General features: G+C 31.1%; 1 protein-coding gene and 1 pseudogene across 1 annotated transcript; one reads left to right on the forward strand and one right to left on the reverse strand.

Annotated features, from left to right (window-relative positions):
- Positions 1 to 213: 213 nt before the first annotated feature.
- LOC114877189 lies at positions 214 to 7186 on the reverse strand (annotated as a pseudogene).
- A 238-nt stretch (positions 7187 to 7424) lies between these two features.
- LOC114877190 (protein germ cell-less) lies at positions 7425 to 12775 on the forward strand. Its single transcript, XM_046290205.1, is given in 10 exon segments — positions 7425 to 7738; positions 7740 to 7759; positions 7846 to 7969; positions 8041 to 8137; positions 8210 to 8579; positions 8642 to 8911; positions 9217 to 9435; positions 9515 to 9608; positions 9683 to 9718; positions 9720 to 12775. Coding segments are annotated over 10 exon segments (1431 nt in total). The 5' UTR covers positions 7425 to 7612; the 3' UTR covers positions 9795 to 12775.
- The last annotated feature ends 736 nt before the right edge of the window (positions 12776 to 13511 follow it).

Consider the following 13511-nt stretch of genomic DNA (forward strand, 5'->3'; position numbering starts at 1 on the left):
ATCGAAAAGTCTTTTACCATTTTTCAATCTAAAGCTCGGTTTTCGAGATATAAGCGATTGAAAATTGAGTAGCCTACGGGGTGGTGTACACCCCATTAAATACATTTCTATCGATTGCGATAATTAAAGCAATGATTATTGTAAAAGATACAAACGAGAACAAGATAAAATGCTCAAAGTGCCGAATAAAGAAGACAAGCATACGCATTGTCATTCGCGTTCATATAATTTTTTTATTTCCTTCCATAACGTCTCTTCCTTGACACTCTTATTTAGCAATTTATAACATATTCGTTTCGGGAATACAATAATAATTCTTACAGTTAAAAATCTTTTAGAGTTATAAAAATAACAACACTTGCACTTTCAGATGTTCTGTTGTGTTGGGTAATACATTGTTCAGAATTCGTTTCCGATGTCATGGTACCATAGAAATTAATTGTTCTTCATACACAATCTATTTCAAATTAAAAGCTATTAAAAATTTTAATCTTATACTTTACTTTTAGGAGGAATTTTGTTATGCTAACTTATAACATTTTCTTTTGAAAAAAGATAACATTAACACAAATGCCAGGAGTAATCTGGTATTAGATATAATTACATGTATCAATTTGTATATAAGTATACAGGATGTCCCGCGACTCATGGTCAACCGATTAGGAGGTGATTCTACATGTGAAAATTTTATTCTTTCTTTTCTACTCATTTTTACATGTAGAATCACCTCCTAATCGGTTGACCATGAGTCGCGGGACATCCTGTATATGTATAATGTTGATATTCTAACTAATGTTGAAAATAAAATATTCAATCCCTTATTAAATCTATCATAATACAATCTATACTGTAGAGATTTCTGTGAAAGTTTAATATACAAAGGTGTTTGATAATAACATCATTTGCATATTTCCATAGTACTTAATCTTAGATCTAATTTAATGTAAATAACGCTTACTTTTTACTGAAAAATATGTGTTTCTCAAATAAAATTGTGCTTCAATTTATGAATGTTTAGTTGATCAAAACTGTACGAACGTAGACCGCAAGTATTACATACGAAATTGTGATTCATATTCATATGTAATTCAAGCAGTTCAATAGATGAAAAATAAACAGTTTTTGGACAATAAACACAAATAAGTATTTGTGGTTGTAGATTAACTTTATAAGAAGCACTAGTTTCTACGTTTGGTATTTCATGTTCATTTACCATTTGATAAACATTATTTGATGCCGAAAAATTATTTAGATCCTGTAAATCATAAAACAACAAATTACATGAAATACATATTTTGATCGCTAGAATCAATATGCGTCACATACCTGTGTTTGTTGTGCATACGAATGGTCCAAAATTGTTGTGCCTTTCCCATGTTGCTGTTCCTGTCGCAAAATATTTATTGTGGGCATATTTTGCACAGCAGCTGTAGTCTGATTAATCACTATCGACATCCCACCAGTACTACTAACAGGATTTTTATAATAAAAACTAGGAGCCTCACCTAAAGTATTAATCCCCATCTGTTGACTTTTTTGCTGCATTTCATTACCATTATTTGAATTAGTGGCAACGAAGCATGGATATTGATAAGAAATAATTGGTGAAGTAGTTTGATACTCTTTAGAATTCTGTTTGTTATTAATTGTAGTAGCTTGGTCTGTTGTCATCAAATTACCATCGTTACATCTTTTTTCTGCAACTACACGTTGTCCATTGTGAATAAAAGTATTATTTGATGCTGCGATTATTTGTGGAGATGGAAGATACCAAGTAAGTGGATTTATACCTCGTGTATTATTTGCGATATTTATACATGAAGGTATACTCGTAAAACGAGGCGTTGTATCTCTTACTTGTTGGTTTTGTACTTCTGAACAACCTGCTGCTGCTGTGGTAGAAGCGTTTACACTTTTCTGAACAAAAGGTGATTTAGCTAAGGTTGTTCGAAGAATGTTGGAAGCAGGTAAATTTTTATGATATGCTGATGTTGAATTTTGCGTAACATCACCTAAACTTTTCTCTTGATTTGCATGCGTTTGTGTTTGCTTCGATTGTTGGTTGGTTATTACTGATGTCGTAGCAGGTGTAACACATTTTGTGAAGATTAAAGGATTGTGAAGAACTATCAAGTTAGACGGTTCTGGACTTTTACTCTGTTCAGCTTGTACAGATTTTGTCTGATTTGTAAGTTCTGCAAGAGATCTTACTCTTAAGAATCCTTGTCTTGGTCTCAGAGGACAATTTTTCTTTAATGCTATAGGCTCTTCTTGACTTTTAGTTGAATCAGAAGCATTTTTATTTTCGGTACTTTGCACATTTAAACATTCTGGCTGTTTGAAATTTCAGATTTGTCTTCTATCGTTACCACTGGAATTTTAAAACATTTGTTTTGGATTTTCAGTATTAGTTTGGGAATATGTTGAAACAATATTTTTAGAAGGTTGCTTGTGAAGGTGCTTGTGAAGGTGCTTGTGAAGGTGCTTGCACTACATTTTTTATAGATGTGTTAACTGTACGACTTTTTAAAACTGTAGGACGTTGTACAATGGAAGATGTATTTAATTCATTTTCTAATGCAGTTTGTTTTTCTGATAATTTATTTTCTTCTTGTGGTGTCTCTATCCAATCTATCGTTAACTCAGGTTCAGAATCATCATCCGTTCCTTCTAATATATTAATTAATTTTTGCCTATCGTCATCTTTATCAGTTGGTACTGGATGAACTTCATTTCTCTGTTCTGTTAATTGACTTGTATTATCTTCCTTTTGTTTTTCATCAACTAATTCTGTTATCGTCGAAAGATCAGAAATCTGGTTCTCCTTCGGATGTAATACAGAATCTTTCTGATTCTGTACTTGATTTAGTTTATGAATAATATTATGTTCATTAAAGTCTTTCTCAGATTGAAACCCAATATTACAGTGTTTACAAATGAATTCAGTATTTTCATAATCTACTTTACAAGACAGTACATATTGTTTCACATTAACTTGATGCATCCTAGCATGTTCTAAGAAAGCATTCAAACCATTGCAATATGATTTTGTACAATATGAACAAGTAAAGTAGACAGTAGCTGTGCTATGTTTTAACCAGTGATCCTCAAAGTCCTCCATGCTTTCAGATACTTCCATGCAAACATTACAAATATATGCCGTTTTGATTAGGGTGAGAGATACGCAAACCGATTGAGGTTCACTGATAAAATTATGTTTGTTTCTCACGTGTCTATAAAATGTTAATTTTTCAGTAAAAACATCATTGCATAAACTACAATGTACTTCTATTTCTAAAGATCTCTCTGCATTACTATTACAGCTATTATTAGATGTCACACATTTTAGATGATGTATTTTCAAGTCAGTTTCAGTGACAAAAGGTATTTTACATTTATTGCAAATGTATTCTGCTACTTGAATGAAATTCTCTTTAGATGTATTTGAAGTGTTTCCATCCTGGTTTGGTTGTGAATGTACCACTGAATTTTTTGGAAATGTGGTTTCATCAGCTTTCCAATAAGGATCTTGCAGATGTTTTGACCAATGAACATAAAAAAGTGCTCCAATTCCGATAAATAGAACTTTACAAATTTTACATCGAAAATCCATAGTAAAATTTCGCTTGACTCGGGCATGACTCTCTAAGTGACGACGTACATCTTGAACTGACGGAAACATTTTACTACATGTGACACACAATAAATTTGGAGTTCTACTACTATGAGCTCGATTTGCACGACACATTTCATATTCAGGAAGATCATAATGGTTGTCAAAACAGTTCATGCTTCTAAATAGTACATTACAAGTGTGACAAAGTAGAACTATTTCAATCTTCAAACAATTGTTACTAATTTCTCTCTCTTTATGGCAGTTACATATTTTAAAGGAATTCTTTCCTGTCCTCTTTTTTAATTTACTTTTAACCGAAGGCAATTGTAATTCTTTAGAACTATTTCCGCTTGCAACGGGTGACTTATTTATGTTCAAAGTATCAGTAACAGTTATCATTGTACTTGATGGTACTGTTGTTGTTGCTGTTGTTGCTACTGTTGATGTCGTTGCTGTTGTTGCTATTGTTGCTGTCGTTGATGTTGTTACTATCGATACAATTGTAACTTCTGAATCTTGTGTTTTTAATGATCCACTACATTGCTGTACAACTGGTAATTTTTCTTGTTTATTAACAGCCTCTGAAGGTTTTTCAGTTGTGAGCATTATCTTCTTGACATCATCTGACTGTTTTGTAGTCTGCTTAGATTTCTCACTTTTTGTTTCTTCATCTTTGTTGCTGTTTTTTTGTTTGGCAGTTTCATAAGCTTTTTGCAATTCATGTTCTGTGTGCAAGAAAATATGAGCTGCTAAATCAGTTGCTGTTGGAAAAATTTGTGAACAAATAGTACATTCGCTTGGTTTCCAAAGCGTATCGATAAACTTAGATCGTTGTTTTGAAAAATAATTTTTCTTCTTTTGTAAGTCTTGCGTTGAAGTACCTTTAGTTTGTGGTTTATTCTTTTCATGAGCGTTACTTAATGACGTTGTTTGCGAAGTACTTTGCTCACAAAGCTGTAGTGATTCTGTCTTTTTAAATTCTGAAGAACAAGGTACTGTTTTTTCAAGATTCTCAGAATTTTCAGAATGAACTGAAATAGATTCTTCTGGTGTATTTGATGGAATATTATTTGCTTTTGTCTGTGTTTAATCAAATGATTTTGCAAAAGAGAATAACTTTCAAAGACACAATCACAGACAATACATCTATAACTAATACTATGGTTATTATCTTCTTTATCCACAGGTTTTTTAAGCTTATATGGACTAACAATTGTGGAATGACAAGCTGAAATATTCTTTTTCGTATTTACTTTAGGATTTATGATATTTACAGTTTGAGCATGTATTTTGGTTACAAACATCTTTCTTCCAGAGATAAGTACTTTTTCATTATTTTCAGGGTTTTTGGAAAAGGTGATGTTATATGCATTAGTCTGTACACTTTCTGAATCCATTATTTTCACACTATTACTTGTCTTCTTAGGACTACATTGACGTAACGATGTTATTGATAATTCTTTATTCGGAAAATATACCTCACTAACCATAGAACTATGTGATCTATCTCCTGATTGCCCTGCCTTAATAATATTTTCTATTACACCTGACGATTTAGAAGCTTTAGCGACTGATTTTATTGGAGAAGATGGTGTAGATTCAGTAGAATATACTGAAGATACTTCTTCAGAAATTTCCTGATTATTTAAATGAGATTCCTGTTTTATTCTTGTATTCTCTGAAACTTCAGAAACGTTTGAGTCTAAGATCGGTGCATCTTTCATAAATTCGACAATATCTACTTTTTCATTTTCTTCTTCAAATTGCATTGCATTGTCAAGTAAGAACTGTTCTACATTTGCACACCCAGAATTGTTTAATTCATTCATATGTTTTCTTATTATCGATTCAGCTTCTAAATCTAAGTATTTATTAACTGTAGAGCATTTTATATCATCAAACTTGACCAAACAAACTCTTAAATCTTTAAACAAGTTATATTTTACTTTTAAATCTTTATCTGAAATAAATGATTCTTCAATTTGGTTTTGAATGTCTTCATTATTTAATGTTTGAAGCACATTTCTTTCTGTACTCCGTATAACATTTGAAGGCACAAAAGTGGAAACATTATCCTGTTGTTGCGTTTTATTTACATTACCACGACGAGAATTTTGTTTATTTGAAGGATCATGTAATTTATCAGAAACATTTAAATTTTGAAGTGGTTTTGTTACCGATACTGGCCTGATGTTAACAGCATTAACTTCTTTGTTAGCTACACAATCTTCTGTTTCTTTCTCTGATATATTTAACTTTAATTGTTTTGTATTTCCCGAAGATACTTTATATGCATTATTACTCTCATCATCATCATCGTCGTCACGGAAAATTTTACGTTTTCTTCTAAAAATTCTATTAGAAGCATTTTTATTAATATCAGTCTCAGAATCAGATGTGTCATTATGATTTGGTTGCAAAGTATCACCTAAATCTGGATTAGATGTAGTTTCAGAGTTATTCTTTTCAAGACATTCATCTATATCAATGTTTGATGGTTTTCCATTTATTTCAGTTTGAGTTTTCTTTATATGACCTTCATGTACATTTGTATTATATTCTTTATTTGGAATTACTTTTGCAAATGTCTGTGCTATTTTATTAATTACTTCATCGATTCTATGTAATTTTATATATGGCTGTTTAATACTGTTTAATAAATCCTCTGAGCTTGAATTATGATTATTAGATGTTACTGTTTCACAAGCTGACACAGGTTGGGGTTGAACATTCTTATTTCCATGCACCTGACTTACAACCTGATTTTGCTTAAATTTTGCTTTCCCTTTCGTCATTTTATTAATTTGCTTTGTTTTGTTTTTCTGTATTTTATGCCTTATTTTAGGTGTTTTCTTTAATTTCAACTCTGGTAATTTTTTTATCTTTACAGAAACTGGTTTACACAGTAGTTCGTGCATAGCTCTTACATTGTTGGATTTTGATAGTTTTCCTATATTAAAGCTGTTCAATCTAGTTCTTAAGGTATACAAACGGGAATTTGTAGAAACATCAGATTGTTGTTTCTGCTGGGATGCCATTTCAATTACTGCCTTGGAACAAGAATGTCCAGAAGATGAAATTAGGTTACGAATTTCATTGTTAAGATTCTCCATTGTTCTTCAAAATAATCCTCCTATTATATTTTATACATGTAAATTACTTAGAAACACTATAATACTTTATAAAGTAAATACAATAACATACCTTCATAAAATGATGTTTAACGGAGAGAGATTGCGACGTTTTGTAATATACTTCATTCGTAAAAAATTCTTACCTCTATATTGTATTATATATATGTATATATATAAAGAGTGACTTCTTTTATATAAGGTTATAATATATCATTAGCCTAAAGTTGTTTCCGACAATATACAATAACACTATCAATGTATATAAATTTTTTTTAAATGTAATTTACATCCATCACTTCTGTTTACTAATCAAATTTATCATTTGGCGTCACTTCTTAGTTTTTTACAAGCCTTACTCATGAATGCTCATGAAATAGTAAAGTACTAAAGAGTAGTAAAGCGTCACATTAATCAATTAATATTGGTACACTTACATAGTTTTCATAAGAATAGGACTTTATGTGTGCATAAATTTATTAGGTATATTATTTATAATATATTCGATTGTGCGTGTACGTATGTACTGATTGTATTAAAGAATTGGTAAGATTTTTAAAAAGAGAAACATCCAATTAAAACGAACATTTCGTTAATAAATATTTTTATTCAATTTTGTCGTAGCTTTTATGTTTACATGTTTATATATCTATATATATATATATATATATATATACTACATGTGTGTGAATACGTTACTACATTGCACGTTTTTTATAAAGTATCCATACAGATCACTTTCTTCTGTGTACTGAATACTGGTGGTTAACGTATGATTCTCTACGTTGAAAACAATGTTGAGAATTCTGAAGAATTTGTCGGTATTAGGATTTGAAATTTTTTATATTCATTAAAACGTAACAAAATGGGAAGTTATGCGAGCAGAATTGCGTCAATGTCAAACAATGCAGTGCATTCAGTATACCGTGGACGTAAACGAAAGTGTATTGAGGAAGATGATTTTGATTCTGAATCGGATTACATCGACCGCAACGCTTCAAACACCGAAAAAGTATGAAATTTTCTACTGTCTATGTTTAATTTTGTGTTGATAATGATTCATAAAATGTATATAAGGATATGTTTTGAATTTTTTAGAAGAAAGTTGCTTACAACAGCACAGTACATATATAAAACTTTATTTCAAGAGGAGAAAGGAAGTGACATAACTGTACTTATGTTGGGAAAAGCATGGAGATTACATAAAGTTTATATCAGTCAGGTAAAATTTTTACTTTAGTATATAATTGGCTATTTATGTAAACTTAAATCTTAATTTCTCTTTCTTAACAGAGCCCATATTTTGCAAGTATGTTTTCTGGATCTTGGAGGGAAGCAAACGAGACAGTTATCAGTGTAGAAATTGCTGATCCTAACATTACATTAGACTGTAAGTAACTTTTTTAATACAAATTACTGTTTCAATGATCGAGCTGTTTCCTTTAATTATATACGTTTTCAGCTCTTTTAACTGTCTTTGGTTCCTTTTATCAAGATGAAGTCAGTTTGGAACCAAAAGATGTTATATCAATTTTAGCTACTTCCACATTATTCCAATTACAAGGATTAATTGATCAATGCACTGACATTATGGTAGAAACAACAAATATAAAAACAGTTGTCCCTTATTACAATGCTGCTGTGTCTTATGGTGTACCAGTTGTGAAAACTGCAGCAAAACGATGGTTAGAAGTTAATCTTTTGGGATATGGGTGGTTACACCCAACATTTTTAAAAGAAATTACACCTGATTTGATGGCTGAGTTAATTGCTAGTCCTGATTTAATTGCTATGCAAACAGAATTTTGCATATACATGATGCTGCGCGTCTGGTAAGTTATAAAATGTGGTCAATGCAACTGCTTTTATTACATGATAATTAATTGTATTTCAGGTTGTTTGTTCATGTGCACAATAAAGAAGAAACACTTCAAATTGATGAGTACTTTAGAAACCATAAGTGGACAAAACCTTTTCTTACAACTGAGGAAGGAAAAGAATTTGCAGCCCCTTTCAAAGCATTGAGGATGAAGTATCTTTTGTTACACGATCAAGATGTGAAAATTTTATATAGCGACAATTTAATACCACACGAATGGTTACACAATGCGTATAAAGAGCAATGGTTACATTTACTAAGAATAGATGCAAATAAAGATCGAGGGTAAGTTTACAAAATGCTACATTTTCTAAATGTATCCTTCATCTATGCTTAGGTTGATGGACATAGTAAAGAATCTCGAATATGTGCCTTCTTTTTTCTCCCCTTCCTTTTTACATCCAGCTTTGTGGCCAGAATTTTCACTCTGAAAAACCTACTCCCATGTTTGTTCATTGTCTTTAGGTACCATTTGATAATTATCCTACTTACATTGATATAATAAGAAAGCAATTAGTGTAGGAGAATACATATGCAAAATCATAAAATATGTTTATCTTTTTTTTTTTTTTTTTTTTTTTACATTATAGACCGAAACAAATGAGTGAAGAAGAATTTGCTCGTGAATGTTTTCGTTGTGGAAGATGTATCGAGAAGGCTGGTGAACATATTTGGAGATGGACAGCATTTCATTTTGGTTTAGACTTGGTGGTATGTTTAGATAGTACCACTTTAAGAATTAAAAGGAATCATAGACTAGACACAGACCACATCAAGGCCAACCACAGCAAGCACAACATAATTTTAAAGTATATATTTATTTTGCAATTCAAACACTTAAATTATAGCATCTAAGTTATAAATTGTGTTAAAGAAAGTATTTTACAGAATATGTTTAATTTCATTGGATGAACAACGTCAAGTGAAACTTATTCAGAGTTCAGGTATGCTTAGGTTATCTCTTCATAAAACGAGGAAGTAAGTAATTTTTGTAGAGTTGTTCTTATTTTAAGTTGTTACGATGATATTTACTAAAAAATATGTATTATATTTTAGAAACAAGTGATGTCTCTGGATAAACAACTCACTTATTCCTTTATATATATCGGTAAACATGCAAGTGGTCACACCGTTTATATCAACCGAAGAGGAAAAATCAGCTGTATAGTCATATTTCTGATACTTAGCACACTAAAAGTTTAACATTTTCTAAACTTTCAAACTGAATCCCAATGATATACGCTTATTTCAGATAATGACTCGATTGTTCCAATTAATAGTTCACTTCGTCTAAGCATTCTAAATTAACGCTCCTTATTAATGCAGATAATAGAATTTTTCACGCAAATTTTGTTACTCTTGGAGATATCAATTTCTAATTAAAACTTTTATAAAGTTCACAGCTTCTAGTCGACTAAACGAAATCGTAACATTATACGATGAGAGAAATTTTATTTTATTATTACTCATCGAGTACTATAAGTCACAGATTTATTATTTTTTGTAACATAAACTCACATTTATTTCTCACAGAATAATATTAACATTTACTGTAAATCCATGAGTTAATTGAACATGAATAATTGAACATTAAACTTTCTAAATAATAGAGTGTCATACAAAAGCATCACAGTATTAAAACCATTTACTTTCACATTATTGTTAATATTCATAACGATGAATCTAATAAGAAATTAGACTAACGTTTATCTTTGTACAGTCAGAAGAAAATGTGATTGTAGTTGAATTCAGAGACACGCTGATCGAGTGCTTCCGTGTCTTCCGGCCAGCCATCGAAACGTCGACCCTCGTGCCTTGTGAATATCAATATCGAAAAACGAAAAATATTACATTGTAAACAAGTCCAGATATGTTTTCTACTGTTAAACATTAGAAATTTTTATACAGAATTTTTAATTTTAGAAATGTCTATTGCTTTAATAAATAACCGTTTCAAATTGAAACGACACATTACTAACGTTCCTTTGATTCTATAATCTATAATCTCAATCTATTTTATACGGTGCTATTGTCTAATACGCGCGAAGTTTACGTTTTACTTACTATATAGAGATTATTACATAAGAAGCTGCTTAGATTAGCAATTAAGATTTTTCTCTACTTAAATACGTGCTATCAACTTTAACTACCTATTCAACAAGTATGTGTAATATTTGTAGCATTTATAATCATTTCTTACCTTTGATGATTTTTACGTATTTATTAAAAAATGACCATCAAGTTCGGTATCATTTCTATCATGAACATATCATTTTATATCTATAGTGCGCATCCTGGTATATTTTGATGATAAACGTATCAGGCTCATAAGCATTTCCGTTCTCGTACTGAATTAATTATAGACGAAGGTTATATGAATCAATGATACATCGCAAAAGAAAACAGCATTTATTTATGTATGTTCACTAACATCAAAATTATTGAATAACAAACCAATTTAATTGTATAACTTTTGACATAACGTTCTGGGAACAATGTACTTTATTCTGTATGTAATTATAACATCTGTAGGTCCAATCTGAATTGAAATATTTCTATTTTCACATTGTTTTCTTTTAAATTACTGCTTAATTTTTTTCTTCTTTTTGGTAACCATTCAACTCTTTATTGGCAGAATATTCTCTGTACATGGTGATCGATGCGTACAATGCAATATTAACATTAGATGACAATAAATATCGTAATAAACAGAAGGAGTTTTAAAAGTAATCTCTTGATGGCCGGGATAAGTTGTTAAATGTATACGTATCAATGATATTTAAATGTAATATTTTTTTCCCGTTTCTTTCTTCTTTTATTCGATATGCTTGAATAAGGGGGGAGAGGGGTGGCAGTGATGCCAGTAGTTTTATTTAATTAAAATATGATAGATGATTATGAGCGAATGATATGTAGAAGCGGATTTTCTGTAATTCGAAACGGGTACACGGAAAAGCAGTTTCGTTACATTCCATTTCCTGTTGGGCGCAACAATTAGAAGGGAAGAGAGATTAAAAAAGGTTTATTGTTTGTCTTTATTCTTTAGATGTCACAGTTTCTATCATCATTGTAAATCATAATTACATTTGTTTTTAACGAGAAAAATGTTTCTTTCGCAAACTAATTTAATGGACGTCATGCCACGTAAAGTAAAGTACAGAATAATTCTAGTTTTTCGAAATCAAATACTTTTAGAATAACTATACATACATACAATTACATCCTCGTGTTGTATTTAAGCAAAATAAAAAGTAAAAAGCTTCAAACGTTACTAGGCATTCTTAAATTGTCATCTAAAGCAGCCAGTCGATTAGCTAAATTAATCGAACGGAATGTAACGAAATATTTTATTTTTATTATCTTTTTTGTCTATTATCTTCGTTCTTTATTCGACTACTTATCTCCACGCTTTTTAATTTGAACAGAAATTCTTCTTACTACGTTCGATGGAACGAAGAGGCTGAATCCAACATATTTAGAATTATGAAGTGTGAAAGCTTTTAACTGAACGTATACCAGATAGATTAGAAGATTACAAACTCCATGTTTTCTCATGTGCTCATCCGCAGTTCGAAAGGAAACGAATTTTAAATCGTGACCATTATTCTTCCACCTTGCAAGATGTCAAAACGTTTACCATCGTTCCTCATCCCTTTCATTGCGATCATCGATCTTATTTTAATCAATAATTACATAATAACAACAATAATATATTAACAATAATGATGATGATGATTATGTTGATTACTTCAGTAACGTTAATGGTAGCAGCAGTTTGATAACCATTGTACTGAGAGTAATGATAATAATTGCAATTACAATGGTGGTGTAACGATGGCGATGACGATGACACGGGTGACAACATCGGCAGCAACAATTAACTTAAGTACTTACTGCGGTGAGACATGTATTCGCCTTATTTTTTGTTTGTTAGTAAGCGTTCTACTTTACCCTCTACTTTCTCCATCAACGATTCTACATCGTTACGATTTCATTTACGACTCTTAGATTTTTTTTTTTCGTATCATTTTTGTTATTTTTTTTTTGTTATTTGTTAGTTTTACTGTTATATCTTTAGTTGGCTACGGTCAACAGAGTAGCAACATAAGATTCTTGAGGCTTTCACGGCCAGGATTGTTAAGATGATACTTGGAAAAAAGTTTCCAAGTATGAACCAAGAACGTTCGCATGCGGATACTTTTAACAAGTATCACCTTAAGTAGCAACATTTCATTTCTTAATCGAACTATCTGTATAATTTAGCGTTTTCTTTTTTCTCTCTTAACGCGCATACACGTACACGCAACATACACGCAGCCGTGCATACACACACACATGCACAAGTCAATTAGTATTTTCCATTCGCGAGCCTCCGCTACCGTTTATACAGCATTTTATTGCAAAAATTAGTGGAACACGAGTCGCGATCGCAATGCCAGTTATCATCTTCATCGAAACGAAGGGTAAAATATATTACGTATCGATGATATGTGTTTCATTTTTTTTTTTTTTTCTTCTCCGTAACTTCCGCGTCAGCATTAAAATTCTGTACAATACCAGGCATTCACGAAGCAACCCGACGTTACTTCTCTAAAAAATAAGCTGTAGTATCCTCTTGCGTGCAATTCCATTTCTGCTTCCTTCGAATAAAATATAATATATTTGTATTATATCTCATCTGTTTTATAGCAGCTTACTTTATATATCTATAATATATTATATGCATTCTCGAGGTTTATTTATCCTCCACAGGTATTGTAATTATTATTTTTACTTTCTACGCTTATGCGAGAAACGCTTGATGGTTTCACGCGCGGAGGCCGTGTGTGTGTGTGTGTGTGTGTGTGTGTGTGTGTGTGTTTTCTCATCTTAATTCTTTTCAAGT

The sequence above is a fragment of the Osmia bicornis genome, chromosome 2, assembly GCF_907164935.1.
Source record: "Osmia bicornis bicornis chromosome 2, iOsmBic2.1, whole genome shotgun sequence".
NCBI lineage: Eukaryota > Metazoa > Arthropoda > Insecta > Hymenoptera > Megachilidae > Osmia > Osmia bicornis.